The sequence below is a fragment of the Girardinichthys multiradiatus genome, chromosome 22, assembly GCF_021462225.1.
Source record: "Girardinichthys multiradiatus isolate DD_20200921_A chromosome 22, DD_fGirMul_XY1, whole genome shotgun sequence".
NCBI classification, from domain to species: domain Eukaryota; kingdom Metazoa; phylum Chordata; class Actinopteri; order Cyprinodontiformes; family Goodeidae; genus Girardinichthys; species Girardinichthys multiradiatus.
In genome coordinates, this window is record NC_061814.1 from 13,453,318 (window position 1) to 13,474,519 (window position 21,202).

The following is a 21,202-nucleotide window of genomic DNA, read 5'->3' on the forward strand; positions in this document are numbered from 1 at the left end:
AAAATTGCTGTCCAAAGGAAATTATTCTCATAATGACCTCATGAAGCTGAATGACAAAAGGAAAGGGAGAAAAGATTTGATTAAGCTGATGGAAAATGCACTATTGGGAGATTAAACAGGTTTATACTAGCCAAGGAGCAGAGGCTCAGACAAGAACTACATTTAAAGGGAGGGAATTAACAAATTTTAGGCTTAGAAAAGTTACTCAAATCAAGCTATACAAAAGTTTTTAAAAGTTACTGTTTCAAAACTGCTAAACGTCTTTGACATTTTGTTCCTACAATTAAAATCCTTTCAGTGAGATTTTGGAAAAAGTGCCAGAATGACCTGAGTTTTATTTTCCCTCCTGAATGGAGTAGGGTAACTTCCCCACTTCTGGCTGCACACTGCCGATCAGCTAGCTGAAAAGAAGGGTAATAAACTTTCTCTTGCCTGCAAGACATACATTTGTTTTGTGTAGATATTTACCATCAAGTAAAGAAAAAACCCCAAAAACCAAGGTTAAATCATTTAACTTCAGATATTATACCTGTAATATTCATTATCTGGTTATTAAGGAGCAGTACGAACAACTGCTAGTTTTCTGTTTATAAATAAAAGTACATTTCTTTTCCATTCTGTGAGGGCATGAAACAGCTGTATTATTACTAAATGTTATTATACTGTGAGAATCTCATGCTCCCCAACACCTACTATCTGTACTTGCAACATTAATTTCATGACTTAAGTGGTTTTTCACATTCATTTGTTATTAATGAAGATGCAATAAAAAAAAATGGAGTGTGAAAAATATAAGAATAAATCTACTTTTATGTAATAAAGCATAGATAAGTTGTTTGTGTTAACCTTTTTTAGATTTGATATGTTTTCATGTGTTCGAAGCAACTTTTGGAAATCATGTCTGATCTGGCATGAAGTGACTCAGAGGTTTCCAGGCATTCAGTGAACTTACATGAACTCACACGATGCTGCTTAATGGAAAAGTTTCTGCTGTCGTTTGCTTTTTTTTGAGTGTCTATCAAAAGATTGCTTTAGATCTGCTTTGTGGCTTAATGAAAATCTAAGTCAAGCTAAAAAGCTTAAAAGGTCAGAAGATTATTCAGATATTTGCTTGATACATGTGAAACAGTTGTTTTGTAATTTATGAGAATTAAGCTCAGGTTTTCTTGAAATAAGACACAAGTAATTGTCAGCTTTAAGGTGTACTTTATGCACTTCACAATACTCAAAATATAAACATTACGTTGTTCCTTCAGCATTGATTCACAAACACTTACCTGGCACAGAAGTTCCCAGTGCCACAAATACAACTGCTGTGACAGAGTCTTTCAGACCTACGGTGCAGCCAAAATGACAAGCCAGGTCCCCTGTAAAATATCACAGAAAGCAACTCAATAATGTCATTTATACATGAAATGTTAAACATTTTACTGCATGAAGTTTAAAACAACAACCTGGTCAGTGTAGGCAATTATTACTAAAGCAATATAAAATACTAACTTTTCGTTCAATCATTGAAAAGTTTATTTATTTCAACTGAAAATAGTGTGAAAGGTGAAAATAATTTATAGTCACATATAGTCACCGACACTGTCCACAAGGAGGTTAAGCTACAACAGGGCACAAGATAAGAACCTGGCTGTTCAGAGAGTGCTGTACACTAGCATATTAATGGAAAGTTGGGTAGAACAAGGTAAACTGCAGCTTTGAGAGGATTGTGGAACAAAGCCTTTTTAAAGAGTTGGAGAGATTCAAAAGTCATGGACTGCAGTTGTAATCAGAACCACCACATTTCCAGGGCATGGGCTGCCGCTGCTACACACATTGTTGAGTTACTTCTGAACCAGAGAGAATACAACATCTTCTTACCTAGGCTAAGGGTAAATGGCCTGGCTAGGTGGTGCAGAGTCTTATTTTATTGAGAGATCAAGGTTAAAAGAAATGAAATCAAGGTTCAGATTCTGGAGGAAGAGTAGAGAGGCACAGAATCCAAGTTGTTTAAGAGTCAATGTGAAATTTACAGAATCAGTGATGATTTGGGGAGTCATGTCAACTGCTGATATTGGTCCACTGTGTTTTATCAAGTCCAAAGTCATCACAGTTATCTACCAGGACATTTTAGAGTCCTTCATGCTTCCCTCTGTTGACACGCTTCATGGATGCTAATTTAATTTCCTAGCAGGACATGGCAACTGCCCACACTGCAAAAAAGACCAAGACCTGCTTTCTTGACCTGAGCTTGGTTGGATAACAAACTCACCTGACCTAAACCCCACCGAAAATCTATGGAGTATTGTAACCAAGAAGCATAGACACCAGACGCAACAATGAGTTGAAAGGAGTTATTGAAGCAACCTAGGCTTCCATTTCACCTCAGCAGATTCAAAAGCTTGTTGTATCCATGTCACACAGCATTTATGCAGTAATTCATGAAAAAATTAGCCTTGACCAAGTGTTGAGTGCATATACTTTACAGTACATGGACAATCTTTTTAGTAGGCCTGCATTTCTCATATATTCTATTTTCTGAGTGACTTTGGGTTTTCATTAGCTGCAATTATTCAATTTAACAGAAATAAACACTTGAAATATGTGTGGAACCAACCTATAAATGAGTTTCCCTTTTTGAACTGAATTCGTAAAATAAATAATAATTTCACAATAATTTTCTAATGTATACTGTACCACTTCAGTGAAAATTGTGCTCACCAATGAAAGCAGTAAGCAGTCCAATCATACAGATGGAGACAATGAAGCAAGCCCAGCCGTTCCAGTAGTCGGTGGGTGGGACAAAGGCAAACAGAACCTTCCAGAAGACGGTGAGGAAGTGCATGACGTAGTCAAAGCATGAGGGCAGTTTTTCCTCACCGCACTCCTCATCGTCATCATCTTCACCTGGGAGGAAGAAGCAGAGTTTGGGTAAGGGGGCTGCGGAGCCTTGATCAGGTTTGACCCCTCAAAGTCAAAAGAACCATGGAAACAGCAAAATAGGTAAGTGCAGATGTTAATTCTGCTGCCCAATGATTTGTCAAAGTGGCTGAAGGTTTTAATTAAAATAAATAAAGTATATCCGCTTTTGTGTTCTGACTGCTCTGAATTTCGAAAGATTTTTCCACCCTGGTTTCTACTGTGCTTCCAAAGTGATGTCTGCTGACATTTCTGCAAAGCCTGTTTGGTTTAATAACCATGGAAACAGGAGAGTTGTTTACCAGTGGGTGCAGCTGATTGTTCACAGTGAGATGTCAAATCTATGATGAAAAGCAAAAGTAATAAAACAATGTAGTATGATTTGGTACAAGTCAAGTCAATGTTACGGTGTTAAATTAAAACACTCGTGCAATACAGTTTTGCAAAGGAAAAATAACACTCCTCTGGCCACATTTTGTATGAAGCCTCTTTATCTTTATCTCATCCTAACTTAAACTTGATATCATGCACGCTGTGTCGATACCTCATCAATCAACTCAAATAAATGTCACATAATTCCCAACCCTAGTGCCCAGCACGTCTGTGTACCATCAGACTCTAATCACTTCCTTGGGACATGAACCACAGCCATCCTGAATGGCTCTCAGAGTGTGGATATGGACCTTGATTAAATGCAAGAGCCACTGAAACATAAAATTCAAATTACTTTTCCTGCTCGATAAAAAGCTGCATGCAGTCCCTTGTGTTTCTGCTCCATTTAGAAAAGAGTCAAACGAACGAGTAAATGAGGCTCCATACTGCTTTAGTGAAACACTGTGATTGGGTGAATCCCGGGGAGAGCAGTGATCTCCCGTTGATTTCACTCGTGTCGTCCACTTCCCGTTTACTACAAAATTCAAAAAGCTGGTGATGCAGTTCATTTCCCAGAGCAACCAAGCAGACCAAGCAAACGTTTGGACACTTAAATGAGCCAGTCTGGACAGATTTCCACCTACTTCCCCCATTTTAACCACCACACTTGCAAAAGCACTGTGTGTACCAACCAACCGTTTATGGACATTTTGCCTCAATGCATAAAATTTATCCTACTGTGGCTCCTAGCTTTTGCAAAGGCTCACATTTGCACATGAAAGGTTTCCAGACAGCTGAAAAATAGCTGAAACTTTCAGTTGTATTCCTTTGTAAAGCAGGGTATCCTAGCTTTAATCCTGCACACACAACCACATTTGTTCTATTAAATGATGTTTCCATCTTTCCATGTAATAGTGCCAACTCTGGTGCTCTTGGAAACATGACCCCTCCTCTTTTGCTTAAAGCTACTCTACTAAATAACGGAGAGAAAAATAACATTTTGACATGACCCTGTTCACCCTGTAAATAGTGAGTTCATTTAAGGCTTTGAGGTGTGCAATTTCTAAAATGTGGCATTGATTGTCAACATCAATGTTGGGAAGCTAAATTAAAGTACTTTCATGCATTTTCCACAAGGACCACAACCCATGTAATTAAGAATACTTGTTCACATTATCAACTGCAAAAAAAACTACAAAAGGTCAGTGCAGCAGGCAATGCTGTCATATATAATGGTTTGAATCAGGCAGAGACACTTGGCCATGAATTATAAAATAAGTCCTGTCATCTGAGATATGTCACTTATTACTGTCTGCAGCTTTCCGTCCTGCTCACACACACATTCATTGCTGACTGGAATCATTTCTCTCACTGTCTTTCTACTCTGGATAATGTTAAATGTGTTTTAACAACACTGATCTCCTCTGTTTTTTTAGATTTACTCACATTCAAACCATGGAATCTACTTTGCCCCCAGTTGTTGCAGTTGTTTGTAGGACAATGAAGTGGCATGACATTGAATCAATCTACCTTCCCATGATAATCTTACCGCATACAACAATATTTGAAGGCCACACCCTGGAACGATTTTAAGGAAATATCATAATGGAGGACTGGCAGGAGGAATACTGTCCATGCTCTGGATGATTTTTATATGCTTTGTTATGGTCCTCACCCAGCGTGAAGGCACCCTAAAAACAGGTTCATACTGTACAATAATCGCCATAGACAAAAACATTTGTCATGACAAACGCACAAAACTGCTGCATTAGTTTTTTCTGACCCAAGACAACCTATGACAAATATAAAACTATGGTTTTGAAAATTGTGCAGTGCGACAGCTGCTGTGGCTGACATCAGACCTTTGTCCTCTTTTGCCCAGCTATGAGCTTTCGACTGATGTCCCCTTTCCTTATCCTCCTCTGCCTCATCTTGGTCTGACTTTATTAATAAGCACACAGACACCCATAACTTGATGTCCATTTAGTGTTCAACTGATATGTCCATAGAATCTGCCTGAAGTGATTTTGCACTAGCAACGAGTCATGCAGTTTGGAATAGTGTGACACTGGTCACCATTAAGATTTTAACAATGTGTCCAGGCTTAAGACTCTGCTGAAAATGGTAAAATCCATCAGTTTTAGGTTTTGCCCAAACTTACCCAGAAATGTCATTAAGCAAGCTTTTTCTGCCACATTTTCACTTTTCAATCTCAGGTTAACAGTTCAACTGGAAATCAGAGATATTCAAACAGATGCTTACCATAGCAATACATCTGTAAAAAATCTGTATTTTTTGCCATATTAGTATCTACCTTACAGAATACTATTTTGGGAAACTATTTTAAATCTCTTTTTCTATGTTTGTATGGTTTTGTTGTTGACTTGAGCTGTTTGATGAATCATTAAGAAGAAGAAATTGTGAACAATGTCATATTTTAAATGAGCTGTAATTGTTTTAGTTGAGAGTAGATTCAAATGCCTCAATAATCTCAGTGTTTTCACTGTGTACTGGCCTGGCATGGGTACTTCAAAATTTTTTTTTTATTTCTCATATGGCCTTTAATCTGTTAAATGTCTGGAATAAAGTCAAAGCCAAAAAAAACTGAAAAAAAATCTCCGCTATCTGCATCAAAGTTAAAACTTGTAGACATTACAATGTTCGATTTTATGGCTTTTATTTTATAAATAAGATGCAAAGCAGGCTCTTTTAAATAGGCTAGCTTCTATTGTGCTGTTCGTTTTCAGATTTATTTTGCTTTTGCCTGTGAAAAAGCTGTATGGAAATCTGTTCATAAAACTAGCAGCTACACTGAGTGTACCTGCCTGGGTAACTGGCTGAACCATACATTTGTTGAGAATTCTTCAGAGACCAAGTCATTGCAGCATGTCTTAATATTGAAGGGAATATCAATAGTCTGTCTGGTGCACTGGCTATGTCAGACTTGTGATAAAACAAAGACCACACAATACTTTTTTTTCCATTTAAGAGATATTTACAATGAAAAATGTAATGAAAACAAGAAATGTACTTCACACAAAGCATAGGTGGTAACATTGAAAATTAGTTACTCTTTGAATACTAAGCAGGTTGTTGAACTGATCTGCAGGATTCTACTTGATGAAGTGCATATTTTCATATTTGTTTAATTGCAGCCATTCTCATCACCGTTACTACCTTTACTTTCTTGTTTGGCGCAGATTGATTTATCTCTCCCTAATTTTTCCACATTCGTTGCTTATTTGTAATTTGTTTGGCAATTTTTTTTCCTTCAATCTTCTTAGCATTTTTCACTCTCTGACAGTCTTTATATAATTCAAGGTTTTCTATTACTTTCTCATTTCATCTCTTACCTATCTGTAAACCTATGTCACCTTTTAAGTACCTCAGCCAGCCTCCTCACTCCATTCTGTATTTGTACATTATTGTAATAACATTTCTTTATTTCATGCCTGGACCTTATTAGAGAAAACGGCTGTGAATCTATACATCATTGTAAGTGCAAAGAAATATTTCCCATTGATTTCGTTTTTTAGAAAAAAAGAGTCAATGTATTCTATTAAAGTTCTAGAAATAGGCCAACCACCACACATTTATTTCTTGCCTTGAAGAGGTGCTAGATTGTTCTTATCTCTTGGTGCTCACTGAGCTCACTCAAAAGTTGCAATCTCGCAGGGCTGACAGATGATGAAGTACGCCTTCTTTCTGCTGGCTGCTAGCCAAGCAAGGTGTGTGTCCATGAGTATGCCTGCATGTAGCACTCTGCTCTTTAACCGATATGGTCTGTGCTCTAGAGATTTGTAAGAATCTTGCCTGACACAGTGTGTTTACACAAGGCTCTCATCCAAGCTCACAGATGAGCACCACAGTTTGAAACTGATGTGGCCAAACAAGCTGCGGCGCAGGAAAACCTCAGAGCTGCTCAAAGATGTCTCTTTAATCACATCCCGCTACGTGAAGAGAGAAAAAGTACTGTACATCTCAGCAATCAGGTTTCTAACGATAAAAAAGAGACTTTTAGAAGTAAGTACACTAGATGAGATTTTAGCAATGATTTTGGGAAGATGTTTTGCATGTAAAGTTTGTAAATCTCAAACTGTCAAAAACTCAGCTTAATAACTAATTTTATACTTCAAAGTAAGTATGCGATTGTCTGATTGCTTAGTGATAATTTGTATTATGTCTCTCACCATTTTGTTCTACCAACTAACCAAAATGCTGCCACATAAATGGCAGCTTCTTCAATGTTTTGGTAACCCAGTGTTGTTAGTCCACCCGAAAAGTAGTCTGTATTAGTTGACGTCATCAATCACAGATTAACTAAAGAACAAATTTATTTAATGTCTCATAATAAGAACTTTACATTTTGAAGTAGACATAATCAAATATAGTTCAAACTAATTAATCTACTGAATAGCCCTTTAGTTTAGTGCCAATAGTAAGGTCCTGAGCAGATGTAGACTTTAGCACTGTTAGCAGCTAACAGCAAATTACTGCATTCTAGCAATATGCCTTCAAATCACTCTTATTTAGTCAGTTTTGGGGGTTTTTGCTACATGCTGCCACACAAGCAATTTAAAAGTCATGGGCTTTTCTTCAAAGCTTTTGTAAATCACCTCAGCAAGCAATCATGTCTTAGTGAACTTTGTCAACACAACAGGGAAACAAAAAAAAAACTATTGTTTTATACCTCAACATTTAAATTTAAGATTTTAAACTAGAGATCACAAAATGCAGTCAAAACTCATTAAAACTGTTTAATAGCCTTTGGTTTAGTGCAAATAGGAAGCCCTGAAGCAGGTGCCATTGGGAGCTAATGGTTAGGTAATTGTTTTATGCCTAGTCCTCACAAATTATTTGTATTTTGTCTGTAATTCTGACAGGTTCCTATTTTATATGAAGGACCCAAAAATGCTGCCACACAAACTATTTAAAAGTGGGCAGAGCTTCTTCTATGCTTATGTAACCAAATGTTGTCAGCCAGCCCAATGAGCAATCTCTATTGCAGGGTTCTCGCCAGTGAAAGTTGTCATTGTTACGCTGAAATTAGGCTGATGCGCTACTTTTTTATGAACGTATCGGCCCTTTGACTGACATCAGGGCTCCCTCCGGGTGGTTCTTATGTCAGCTATTGTGCATGCACTCAGTCTGTTCCCGCTTCCTTTTACCCTATGACCCTGTGCGACCGCTAACGGTAAGGTTTTCTAAAATCATGTCAGCTTCGAAGGGTGGATATAAACGGCGTTCTTCCCGGTAGCTGCTAAGCACAAATAGGGTGACGGTCATTCCACTAGTGGCGAGGAGCAAAACGACGGGCCTGCAGCCAGTACTAGCACTGCGTAAGTCATAGACAAGGAAATAATTTCTTCTGTTGGAGAGCTTCACAAGCACAAGAAACTGAGGTCTGGCATCGATCCAGCATGGAAAGAAGCCTTCCAATGGCTGGAAATAACCGCAAAGGAAGCTGGTAGGCCTTCACAACTATTTATCTTCAACTATGAGCTGCCTCCTGAAGGGCGGTGCCGTGTATCAGGATGACAATGCACCAATACACACAGCAAGACTGGTGAAAGATTGGTTTGATGAACATGAAAGCGAAGTTGAACATCTCCCATGGCCTGCAGAGTCACCAGATCTAAATATTATTGAGTCACTTTGGGGTGTTTTGGAGGAGCGAGTCAGGAAGTGTTTTCCTCCACCAGTATCACGTAGTGACCTGGCCACTATCCTGCAAGAAGAATGGCTTAAAATCCCCCTACCATTGTGCAGGACTTGTATATGTGATTCCCAAGACGAATTGACGCTGTATTGGCCGCAAAAAGAGGCCCTACACCATACTAATAAATTATTGTGGTTTAAAACAAGGTGTTTCAGTTTCATTGTCCAACCCCCGTATGTTAAAGTTGTGTGCAACAGGTGATTTAATTGCTAAAACTCACTCAATAACAATGCCTCTGCAAGGTAACCCTTCCAAACACCTTAAAATCCAATAGCTTTTGATAGCCTAAAAAAATAGTTTTTCTTTAGCCTTTTTTTTTTTTAAATCCTGGTGAGAGCCCTCTATTGGTCAGCTTCGGCAACACCACAGGGCACGACTCAACCGTCTTTCTTTCTTGTCACTCTGTCAACTTTCCTAATTTTCCTTTCTTTCAACAGAGTATCCAAACTGCTGCCAAAGTTTTCTGGTGGTGGTAACTTCTTTAATGCTCAATTAGCCCAACAGTGTTGTCCGCCGATGAGCAGTCTATTAGTGTACCTAGTCAATTCGACAGGGCATCAACTCAACAATTACTTCTTTATAACACTTCAAATTCAAAACAAATATTTTAGATATCAGAATAGAGAGAATCAAAAACAGTCCAGTCTGTGAAGGAAATAACCCCGTTAGTTTAGCATAGGTTGAAAAGCAGTTTTTATTGATAGATTCAGTCAACACAATAGAGCAACACAAGAATTACCTTCTGTAGTACTTCAAAGTCAGAGTCTAAAACAGACATCTTTATTATAAAAGCTCAATATTTCACCACACAAAGTCACTTCACTACGACAAGAAATATTTTGCCATTTTAAAATTGCACCCTTAGAAGCATGGCATCAGAACACAGGGACCCAAAACAGGTTAAGCCAAAACTCCCAGCCAATGCAATAAATATCACTAAGACAATAGGGAGACACAGTCCATCATCTGTCCGTTCAGATGCCTCCAATTAACGTCACTTAGACTTTGAGGATTTCAGTGCAGTCACATCAATAAATCACTTTGATTATTAAACATGAATAGATTTGACAGGCCTCACATTATTTCCTAAGCTTCAAAGTCTTTGCTATTTACTAAAAAAAAGTTTTAACCAGTTATATACATTTTAAGCAAACATCTTTGCGTAATCTGAAAGACACTGTTTTATAGTGCGACAGCTGTGTGACTAATTATGTGTGCGTGGTCTGTCTGCCGAAATTCCCAATGACATGCTTATGTTTGTATTCATGCACCACTGGTCCCGTCAGGCTGTCTGTCAGGGGAACACACTGAAACACAGACTCAGAGTCAGGCTGGCAGGTCTCTCAGTCATATGAAAGCTTCAAGCTGAATCCTTAAATTGGACTTCATCATAAAGTTTCAAACATTGCTTGAGCCAGTCTTTCATTTTGGGCCAGAAAGGTCTCCTGTCATCCATGGAAATGCATTTGAATTTCAAAGCTCTGGTAACGTTTTGAAAAGAGTCTATCTATCTAGGATGTTGAATGAACCAATCATCCAATCTATTTGTATTCAACCCGTTAAGATACCAGTTAAATCCAGTTAAATCATGTAATTAGTGAATAGAACCTGTTTGTCATTTAATCTCAGTAAAAATCCATTTCTGAAGGCCTCAGATTATTTTTACCAAACAAACAGCATCGTGAAGACCAAGGAACACAGCACACTGGTCAGGGTTACAATTCAATAGTAAGGCTTGGCACTGTTAGAGCGCTCTCTAAATACAGTAGGGCACAACTACAAACCAACCAAGACATGGCTATCACCTTAAACTGCAAGGGGAGCAGTAGTAGCCAAACCATGGTAACTCTGTAGGAGCTGCAGAGTTTCACTGCTCCGATGGGAATATCTATCAACAGGGCAACTATTATTTCTGCAGTGTACAAATCAGGCCTTGAAAGAGTGGCAAGATGAAAGCCAGTGTTGAAAGAATGCCATAGAAAGTCCTGTTTTCACTTGGTTTGGAGGGGGCACAGCAACACACTGTGGCAGAAAACTAACCCTTTACATCACTTTTGAAACACCATCACCATGAAGAAACATGTTTGTGGCAGCGTCATGCTGTGGGGTGCCATCCATCACCACGCTCAGGGAAGCTGACCGGTATTAATAAGAAGATAACGAGGGACAATACCAAAAAAACCCTATTTGATGCTGCCAAATGCTTAAGAGTGGGGTGTACGTTTACCCTTTACCAGAAAACACTAAACATACAGCCACAACAACAATGAAATGGTTTAGATCAAAGCATATTCATGTTTTAGTTATTCAGGCTTAGAACTAAACCCAACTGAGAAATTGTGGCAAGACTTGAAAGAATTGATGGTCACAAATGCTCTCCATCCAATCTAACTGAGCTTGAACTGTTTTGCAAAGATGGGCGGAATTATACATGCATGCCACACTTTTCAGGTTTTTATCTGTCAAAAAAATATTAGGGAAGCATACATCATTTTCCAGCACATTCACTATTATGTACCATTTTGCATTGGTCAATAAAATAAAATCCCCAAAAAATACACATTAAAGTTTGTGGTTGTAATATGACGAAATGTTCAAAAAAGTTCAAAGGGGGCAAATACTTAAGTGAAGCACTGCACCATCCTTATATTGAGATCTATTTCTTCTCAGTCTTTGTAGTCATTCATCTTATTAGCATAGGTTATCCTCTGACTGGGGCTACACAAACACCTTTTGTCTGTATTTTATTTCTTTTCACTGTTTTCGTTGAATGACACATTACCTACATTTCCCTCGTGTGTGGACACACACACACACACACACACACACGCACACACACACACACACACACACACACACACACAGAGGAGTAGGTGATTGAACAACATTATGTGGATTTAGTAATTAGAGGGCAGTGGAGTGAGGAGAGGTTGGACATCAATCTTTTGCCTTCTTTCACTTTCTCCCACTCATCCTTTGTCCTAGCAGTCCCCCTCGGCACCTTGATTTCCTGTCCATTGATTTTTTTTCTCCTCCCATTGTGTTGTCCCCCATTGTTGGTGTATGTGCCTTTTAGTTTGTCTTGTTCACAGTCTTCAACAATGTTAACAAAGCAATGTGTTTTGCTCAATATATTTAGCAAACAGAATATAACTTGAAAATTGGCTTTGTTACACCACTGTCTCTAGGGCGTAGTTTTTAATTTGTTGTCATTAGCAGATATTTTGTTCTACTATTGTGCTCTGCTTGCTTTAAATTTATTTTGTTTCTAGTTTGAGCAACACTGTGTGCATTCAGGTATTCTTTTAACTTGCCAATTCAATTCAGTGTATTTGCAGCAATCCCTCATACCGAGCATGCATGTAGCGACGGTGGAAAGAAAAAAAAAACACCTCTTTAAAAGGAAGAAACCTCCAGCAGAAACAGACTGGCCATCTGCCATAACTGACTGGCAGTTTGAGAGAACAGAGCGTACACACAAAAGAACACAGAAGCACTGATCCAGGAGTACTTTGTTAAAGAAAAGTGAAAAGTTAAAGGCAGAAGTAGCTTCTTTAGTGGCTTTGCCTAGAACAGAAAAACAGCTAAGCAGATAAACTGAGCCAGGTTTTCAGTCTAGAGTACGAAAAAGAGTACATACAGTCAGTCACAGCAAAAGCTCAGCAAATAGCTATGTCTAGGAGAGAGACAGGGTTAAACACTGAAAGATAGGGCAAAGAGTCATCTGTAGAATGAAAACATTAAGTTGTTGACAGCAGTAGCTCACCCGATGTCCTGCTCCAGGAAGGTGTAAGAACTAAACACAGAGCCATGCCAGATGTACTGTCTATCAAGAGAAAACCAGAGAGAACACATAACGTTCAAAGCCGAAATAACAGCAAATTATGCAAAATTTGAGAGTAGTAGGAGAATTTAGCAGAATGAGGGAAAGTGGTCATTATGTCCTCCAGCAGCCTAAACCTATAGCAGCATAACGGCATAGATAGCTCAGGATAACCTTAGACAACTAACTATAAGCTTTATCAAAAAGGAACGTTTAGGCCTAATCTTAAAAATAGACAGGGTGCATATACATCAGATCTCTGATTTATGATGGAGCTTGATCATTAAGGGGCACTGTATATGACAAGGAGAATTTTAAATTCTATTCTGGATTTAACAGGGGGCCATTGAAGGTCAGCTAAAATAGGTGAAATAAGAGCCACATTGAGAGGAGCCAGTTGAGGTGGCTCGGGCATTTATACCGGATGCCTCCTGGACGCCTTCCTCGGGAGGTGTTCTAGGCACGTCCCCCACTGGGAGGAGGCCCAGGGGACGGCCCAGGACACGCTGGAGGGACTATGTCTCTCGGCTGGCCTGGGAACGCCTTGGGCTCACCCCAGAGGAGGTGTCTGGTGGGAGCGACGTCTGGGTGTCTCTGCTGAGTCTGCTGCCCCCACGACCTGGTCCCGGATAAAGCGGAAGACGACGAGTACAAGTATCTATCATTTTAATTTTCATCAAAACCCAAGAGAATCGATCCAAGCACTAAACCCTGTGGAACTCCACAAGTTAACTTTCCTTCAAACTCCAGGGTATCATTTACATGAATAAACTAGAATCTGTCAGACAAATAAGATTTAAACCAGCCTATTGATGTTCCCTGATCCCTGTAGCATGCTCCAGCCTTTCAGCCAATTGTCTCAAATTAGAACCAAATGAAAGTGGTTGTTGACAACTGTTGGATGCATCAGGAGACAATTGTTTACCAGTCTTGATGGAAAAGTGATGCAATGTCTTACAGGTGCCATCTACTTATCATTTCTATTTTTATTTTTTTATTTTTAACCAAAACCTTTGCCCATCTGAAGTGTTTAAATGCACTTCTGACTTCTTAATATTATTTGTTGTTCAAGTCTTATATATGTTTCCCGAAATAATATGATACAATCTCCTTTTTAAACAAATGAAATATCATCCTAGGCTACAGCTAACAAATATTTTAGTAATTGAGCACTATGACGAATAATCTCCTGATTAAATCAGTCATGCCTCTTTTTTTCTGACCTGACGGTAGATGCCAACCATCTACCATCCAGTCATCAGTTTATCGTTTATGTATCCAAACTATTTCCAAGACATTTCATTACATACAAAAAAAACGACACACCTTGGTTGTAGAAATGTGTTATCAGGTTTGTGTGTGTGTGTGTTTGGAGTGGGGGTGGGAGATTAGGTTGAACTTGACCCACCAATATTTTGTCCCTGATCCACCTTAGGTTAGTCATAAGCCTGTGACCAGTAAGGGATAATACAGGATTGAGGAACGTGTGTGATACTAACATGAGACAGAGCAAAGATACAAGTTGCAGCAGCAAAATCTAGGATGTTAGATCGAGACATTGCCCCATTTATTTGAAATAGTCCCACACTTGTGTTCTGGTCATGTCCCATCTTTCTACTTCCTACTCAATATATAAAAAAAGGATTTTGTGTGACTGCCATATGTAACTATCCCCTGGGAAACACTGTGACCAGGGGCATTACAATCCAGCACAAAATACATAAAACAATGTGTAATCATAAGATAATAAGTTAAGATTTTAGCCATGTTTTGGACTTTTTTCACAAATACAGTACACACACCACAAATCAAACTGTGTTTTAAAGAATCTGTACCTAGTGTAGAGATTTCCGGTGCAGGTTTGACCAATCTATACTGCAGATTTTATGCTTGTGAAATTCTAATGTGATCCTAATCAGGGCTGAATGATGTTAGGAAAAAATGCTATACCAGTAATGCTATTTAATGTCATGACAACAATATTAGTTCTGATAAATAAAAGCTCAACTAAACAGTTTTAATTTCTTACTGTTTTGGATTGATTGCAAACATATCTATAAGAGTAGTCTGTCCATCTACTGGAAAACCATTAAAATTATTATTTCTATGTCAACAACATGGCTTTATTGAAATAATTAGTTGTGGTTACATCTGCTGTTTTGGCAATTAAACAACGTAGTTTAATTTTCTTAACTTTGTGAGGACATCATAATACCCTCCTAAAACATTTTTTGCTGCATTAGGCATCACCAAATATATTCCTGGCATTGAGAGCCTAAATACAAGGTACTTATATAATTAAAGAATATTTATGGTGGTCCAAAGCAGTTCTTTGCAATTTTGATCGTATGAAGAGTCATATTGCAATAAACAATAATTTCACAATATATTGAGCTGCCCTATAGTCCTAATTAAACAACCCCAAGTGAAAATAGTTCCCTTTTGGGTTTGAAATAGAATGGAATAATCCTTTATTTTAATCCAAGATCGATATTTCTTCCAAGTCTTTGATCTTTGAGATCGATAGGAACCTCTGAACCACATGCCAACTTTAGTGTTGTTAGTAGCTAAGAATTTTGGTATTCTTAGTGCTTTGAACTGATTTGTATCTTTTCAGTTTTTGTTTTCTGTTGAGTGCCTAAAATGATGCCAGATAAATTATTTAAAATTGGTAAAAGCCTCTTTGAGGCTCATGTAGTTGAACGTTTTGATTTAACCTGATGAGTAGTCATCATTCAGCTCAGTCAGCACAACCGAGCAACTCAAGAAATCATTCCTTTATTACTTCAAAAAGAATCCCAAACATTGATACAACAAAACTTTAAAGCTCAACTCACACACCATAAGCTTAAGCTATTATGGGGCTCATAATAGCTTAAGCTCATTTAACCAGATGAAGCCACAGAGTCAGTGGCTGTAGATGTCACACCCTAAATGGTGAAAGCTGAACAATATGCAGCCTTGTAAATTAAACTGGAACAAGTGGAACAGTTCTGCCTCAAGGATCTTTTTCTGTAGTGGAGTCATTTGAGTCACTTGAGTTGTTTCAGCTTGTGTTTAGTTCAGTTTTAAACGTTGCAGTGAGAATTCACGTTACTTTTTTGAAAAGCTCAAGGCGATAAATACCGGTGACTACTATAAAAGTATATATGAAATCCTCCTGTATTGTCACTGCAGGATAAGCCTTAATCACATCCCTGAAATACAATGTGTCAAGTTACCCTTATTCCATATACTGTGAGAGTTGAGCTCAGCCTATCATTATGTGTACGGACATTTGGGGAAAAATGTGTCACTTCATTCAACTTTTAGCAATCCTAAAATCACCTTTAAGGCAAAGACATTGCCACAAATAAATTAGTACACAGGGTCCTAATTCACCCTCAAGATTGTGTGCATGATATACACAACCATAGGGCCACAAATTATTTTCATGCATGTTTTCATGCATGTAATGCTGATGTCAAGCAAAAGCAATGAAGAAATTCCTATGGGCATCTCAAATTAAGAGCAACAAAACTGACACGATCTGATTACACTAGCTTGCAGAAGTATTCAAACCTCCTAAACATTGTCACGTTTTCTAATGTAATAACTACAAACTTAATGTATTCATTGAGATTTCATGTAATACACCCATGTAATTTATACTTACCAAGTGGTAGAAGGACCATAGATAGGTTACAAATGTGTAAATACACATTCAGGCCCCTAAAAATACTTTGTACAATCATCTTTTTCTGCAGTTACAATGGCAAGTCTTTTCAATTATGTCTCCACTAGTTTTAACACATTTTTCTTTGTAAAATAGTTCAAACTCAGTCAGATTAGGTGGAAAAAAAAAAAAATCAGGAAAGATGTGTTTTTATGTCTCAGTCAGGTCTCTCCAAAATGAATATGCTTCATTCAACCCACTAATGTTTGTTATTACTTAAGTTTAGGGTCATTGTCCTGATCATCTCAATGGTTTTTTCATGAAGGATTCCTGAATTTGGCTCCAATGATCTTCCCTGCCAATGCTGAAGAAAACCATCCTTGTAGCGTGATACTGCCACCACCATACTTCACCTTATTTCTATGTTTAACATGCTTCCTGCATGGTATAAACCTAATCACACTTTCAACATTCCCAGAACTATATCCCTGCGCTATCTGCTGTGTTCCTAGGTCGTCATGATTTTTTTTGGTTAACAATGTTTTTTAAGAAACCACAGAGGCCTTTACAGGACAGTTGCATTTATATAGAGATAATGCACACAGATAAACTATTTAAAAATTAAGTGACTTCTGAAGGTAGTTAGTAGCATTAGCTTCAATATAGGGTTCTCGGGGTAAAGGTGTCGACAGCAACTGCACACCACACTTTTCAATTATTTGCAACAAAAAAAAAAAATAAACAATGCAAGCCATCTGTTATTTTTCTTCCACTTAACAAATATGCACTACTTTGTTTTGATCTATAACAAAAATGTGACACTATATCATTGCTTTCTCTGGTGAATATTGTTCTGAAGATCCTCTATTAAAACCAACATTGCAGTTGAAGCAAGTAAATAATATATGATATATGGTTCACAATGTTAAATGCATGCTGCCACTGTAAATGCAGGTCATTTGTGTTTGTTTTGATTTCATAGATTTAATAAGTCATTCAGTACAATATAATTCTTGCATCATATGGTCTAGACGTTAATTAATAGAGCAATGTGAAGAGAAAAAAAAAAATAATTTTACACAATACTCCAAGTAAATTTGGAGTAAAAAAGATAAAATTAACAGTATCACATTTTTTTTTTCCGACAATGTCATTGTTAATTTTGTCATGAAGATTAAATAAATGATTTTTGAGATTGTTAGCACTGGCTTTGGAGTAAATCTTAAGGTAAGAAACAGAGTTAGACTCAACTTCATGTGTTAACGTGACTTTTTTTAAAATCCAAAACTGCTCTTTACTGTACTGCACCGAGTGATAACTGCCACCTCTTCTCTGGTTCATCTGTGCTTTGTAATCTTACTGACAGTCTCCAGTATCCACTAAACACAGAAATAAAAACACACACACACCAGCCCGCTGACATTTTGGAGGACTTTAAAGGCTCTCTAAATGCAGGTTTAAATATGGGATCTGCAACCTTCTCCAGAGCTTTGACCAAAGTAAAAGCACAAGATCTAGATTTGACTTTTAAAGCACAATGATGAGAGAATGGTATGTGTTAATGGGTTCAGTCAAGATAAAAGCACATTTGAAGTCTGTTTAAAATGACTAATCTTTATTTCTCTCTAACATCTGAGATGAGAATGGCAATGAGAGGAGAGAGAGTAGGAAAGATAAGATTAGATTAGACAAAGCTTATCTGTGTAGATATTAAATCCACCACAGTATCAGTGACAGAAGCTCTGGAAGGGGTGATTTATAATGTTACATCATGTCTACACTTGGGCTTGTTGTGTAACAGTTTCCATGGTGTGTTAATGTGCACTACAGCTGAATACTTCGGAAAATTAATTCCAAACAGTTTGAATCTTTTAGCATCACTTGTCCAACGTGAAAAAAACAGTCTTTTTTCATTTCTAAAACAATTATTAGATAGATCTTGTGTTTTTTACAGAGGAACTAAACCCCAAATCAACTATTTTTTTGCAGATAAACTGTATAAATTGGGCCTTAAGTGTGCTATCTTTATATTATTGTGCTATATTTTTAAATGTTATGTAAACTTGTTTAATTCTGCAATATTTGTCCTAAAATCGTCTTATTGCTGCCCTCTTTGGTTGCCCTACTGCAATTTAATTTTCCAATTGGTTAAAATAGTACAGCTTGGTACATAATGGCCCTGTCCCAATACCCACACTACACCCTACGCCCCTCTATGAAGTGTGTACTTTGTAAAAGTGCACGTATGAGATGAAGTGTGCAGGGTATAAGCGAGCAATCTGGACAGTAGGGGTTATGTCGTCGACTTACACCACCAAATTAAGCTGGCTGCCACTTTCCTCGTCCTCCTGATACCCACTTTGTTGGCATTTTCAAAATTTGTCTGGGGGCAGACTTATTACTTTACATGAGGTTTAGTTCCACTTTAACCATTCCCTTACCTCTTGTTGCACACTTCTGCTCTATTCTACAAAGCCTTTCTCTTCTTACTGTTCAATTCTTGCTGCTGTCTGTCTTTTTCTTCTGAGCTATAAAAATGTTAGTGTTAAAATTCCAAAATTGTACCATTTATTTCAGTCTACATTTTTTTCCTAGCGTCACCTAATCCTCTATGTATTTAACCTATAACTTTCCATTTCTCCGAACCATAGGATTATACTTTAAGATAATACTCATCAAGTCATCTATGCATCCACTGACATCTGTAGAGGTGACGTGGCGTGCCTTTGTATCACAACCCCCCCCACATTTCATTTCATCTCTATTCTGGATTTGTGTTTTATGCTGTATCTGGGGAGTGATTAATCTTTGACCTCTCTCTCATACAGGAAGAAGAAACATTAAGGTTTTTATAATAAATAATAAAACAACAGCCAGTCCTTTTTTGTACATTGAATGTTAGCCAAATTCAGTCTCTCCTTAAAATACTCTTTACATGGTAGTGTCTCAGTAAAGCAAAGAACAGAGCAAATAAACTAACAATGAATGTATTGCCAGCTGAACGCCTTCCTGTATCTCCAAACATGCACATTTATATTCCAGTGTGTTTTATATATGAACAATCAAGATTTTAATAAAAACTGAGGCATAAACATTTCTGTGCTTTCACTTTTACCACACAGCATGAACACGAGTTCTCTCATCAGCTCTTTTAGCTCCCTCCTGTTCGCTCTTCACTTTCCCTGTTCTCGTGTGTTGATTCACAGCTGGAAGTAAACTGCTGGTTTGATCTTCAAGCATCCAATCAGCTCTCATTCTCAAAAACTTTAAATTCAGAGTATTGACTCAGCTTCATGTTCAAAGGCCCAGAAAAGGAAAGAAAAAAAATCCTCCTGTTTAGTTGTTTATCCACTTTGCTTGCCTACTGTGCACAAAAGTGAGTTTTTGTTTGTGTTAAGGTTCCCCCAAGGGCATTCAAATTATTGAATTAAGCAGGAACTTTGGTACATTCAGTTAGTTTGTAAATATAATTTCATTAAATATCTGCTACATGTGTGCCAGAAAGACCAAGAGTGTGTCCTAATAAAAGCCTTTTCTTTGAGAGGCAAACTGTGCTCTCGCCTTTGCGTCAACACACACACACACGCCTTGGTGTACTCTCCCCTGGCGTACTCTCACTGTAGTCTGTCGCTGTAGACAAGCTAATCCCAGATAAGAGAGCAAAGACAGGCTTTTTTTTTATTAATGGCACAGGCTCTCCAACAATGGCAGGCAAACCAAACCACAGGCAAACACACAGAAACACATTGGATAATGTAATTTGCAGACACTTAAGTGAATGAGCTTTCCAAACAACAATTCTACGTAAACAGGTCTGAACACAGCAGGAGCAAACAAGATATTTTTTCAGCAATGAATTGCAAATATTAATTCAAAGATTTGCATATTTAAATGCCAAAACTGTTTTTTTTTTTTTTTTGCACGTTTCTTGTTGCCTTCTGATTGCACAGTGAGGTATGACTTTGACCTTTGATATGCTCAGACAGTTTAAACTGCAGGTAATGGGGACACTGCAGATTTTCTGGAGTAAACAAATAATAAGCCTGTAAACATAGAGAGCTGTGCTATCACCAGGAGCAACAGCGAATCTTCCTTTATCTTACAATTAATCTTATCACAAGAGCAGCAGATAGTGCTCCAAATTATTCGGAGGCTTGGAGGGAAGCGTGCTCTGAATTAACTACCAACTTAGAGCTGAACCTATAAGAAAGAAAGTGGTTCTAAAGAAGATTGGAGGATGGAAATTAAGGTGGTTGACTTATTTTAGCTTAAGGTAGGTAGAGCAGTGGTACAGCTTATTTTAGATTACACACAAACAACTGTGCGTGAGATTATTATTTACCATGCATCAGATTTCTGATCTTTCAGGTTGTGTTGGTCATTTGCATGCATGAAGCAGGTACATGAGAGACCACAGAAGATATAAAACTGCAGCTGTTCCTATTAAAAGTAAATGAAATGCAATGCACTATTAAACACACCCACGTTTGCTTTAAAGAAGTTAAGAGCAGGATACAAGAGCATGAACACAGTTTTCATTTGCTTTGGCTTTAGCTTTACCTGCGCTTACAGTGATGGCTTCAATGAACTGGTCTCTCCAGCTGTTGGTTCCCACCAACAGAGCCAGGTTGGTCTTCTTTATCAGCTTGTCCACCGTGTTCTGTCACAGAAACACAAAGAAAAAAAAGAAAATTCTTATAACTGATTGTCTAAACTGGCCACAGAC

General features: G+C 37.9%; 1 protein-coding gene across 6 annotated transcripts in view; it reads right to left on the minus strand.

Moving 5' to 3' along the window:
• Window positions 1-21,202, minus strand: part of slc8a1b (solute carrier family 8 member 1b) — a 184,534-nt gene that overhangs the window by 12,650 nt on the left and 150,682 nt on the right. For 3 of the 6 annotated variants that reach the window (XM_047351448.1, XM_047351449.1, XM_047351447.1), the window contains exons 7-10: window positions 21,037-21,136; window positions 12,765-12,824; window positions 2,710-2,895; window positions 1,278-1,367 (exon numbers count right to left, since the gene is read on the minus strand). In XM_047351448.1, coding sequence (XP_047207404.1) covers window positions 1,278-1,367; window positions 2,710-2,895; window positions 12,765-12,824; window positions 21,037-21,136 — 436 coding nt within the window. The remainder of the gene's footprint in view (window positions 1-1,277; window positions 1,368-2,709; window positions 2,896-12,764; window positions 12,825-21,036; window positions 21,137-21,202) is intronic. The other 3 variants (XM_047351453.1, XM_047351452.1, XM_047351450.1) reach the window with 1 other exon arrangement.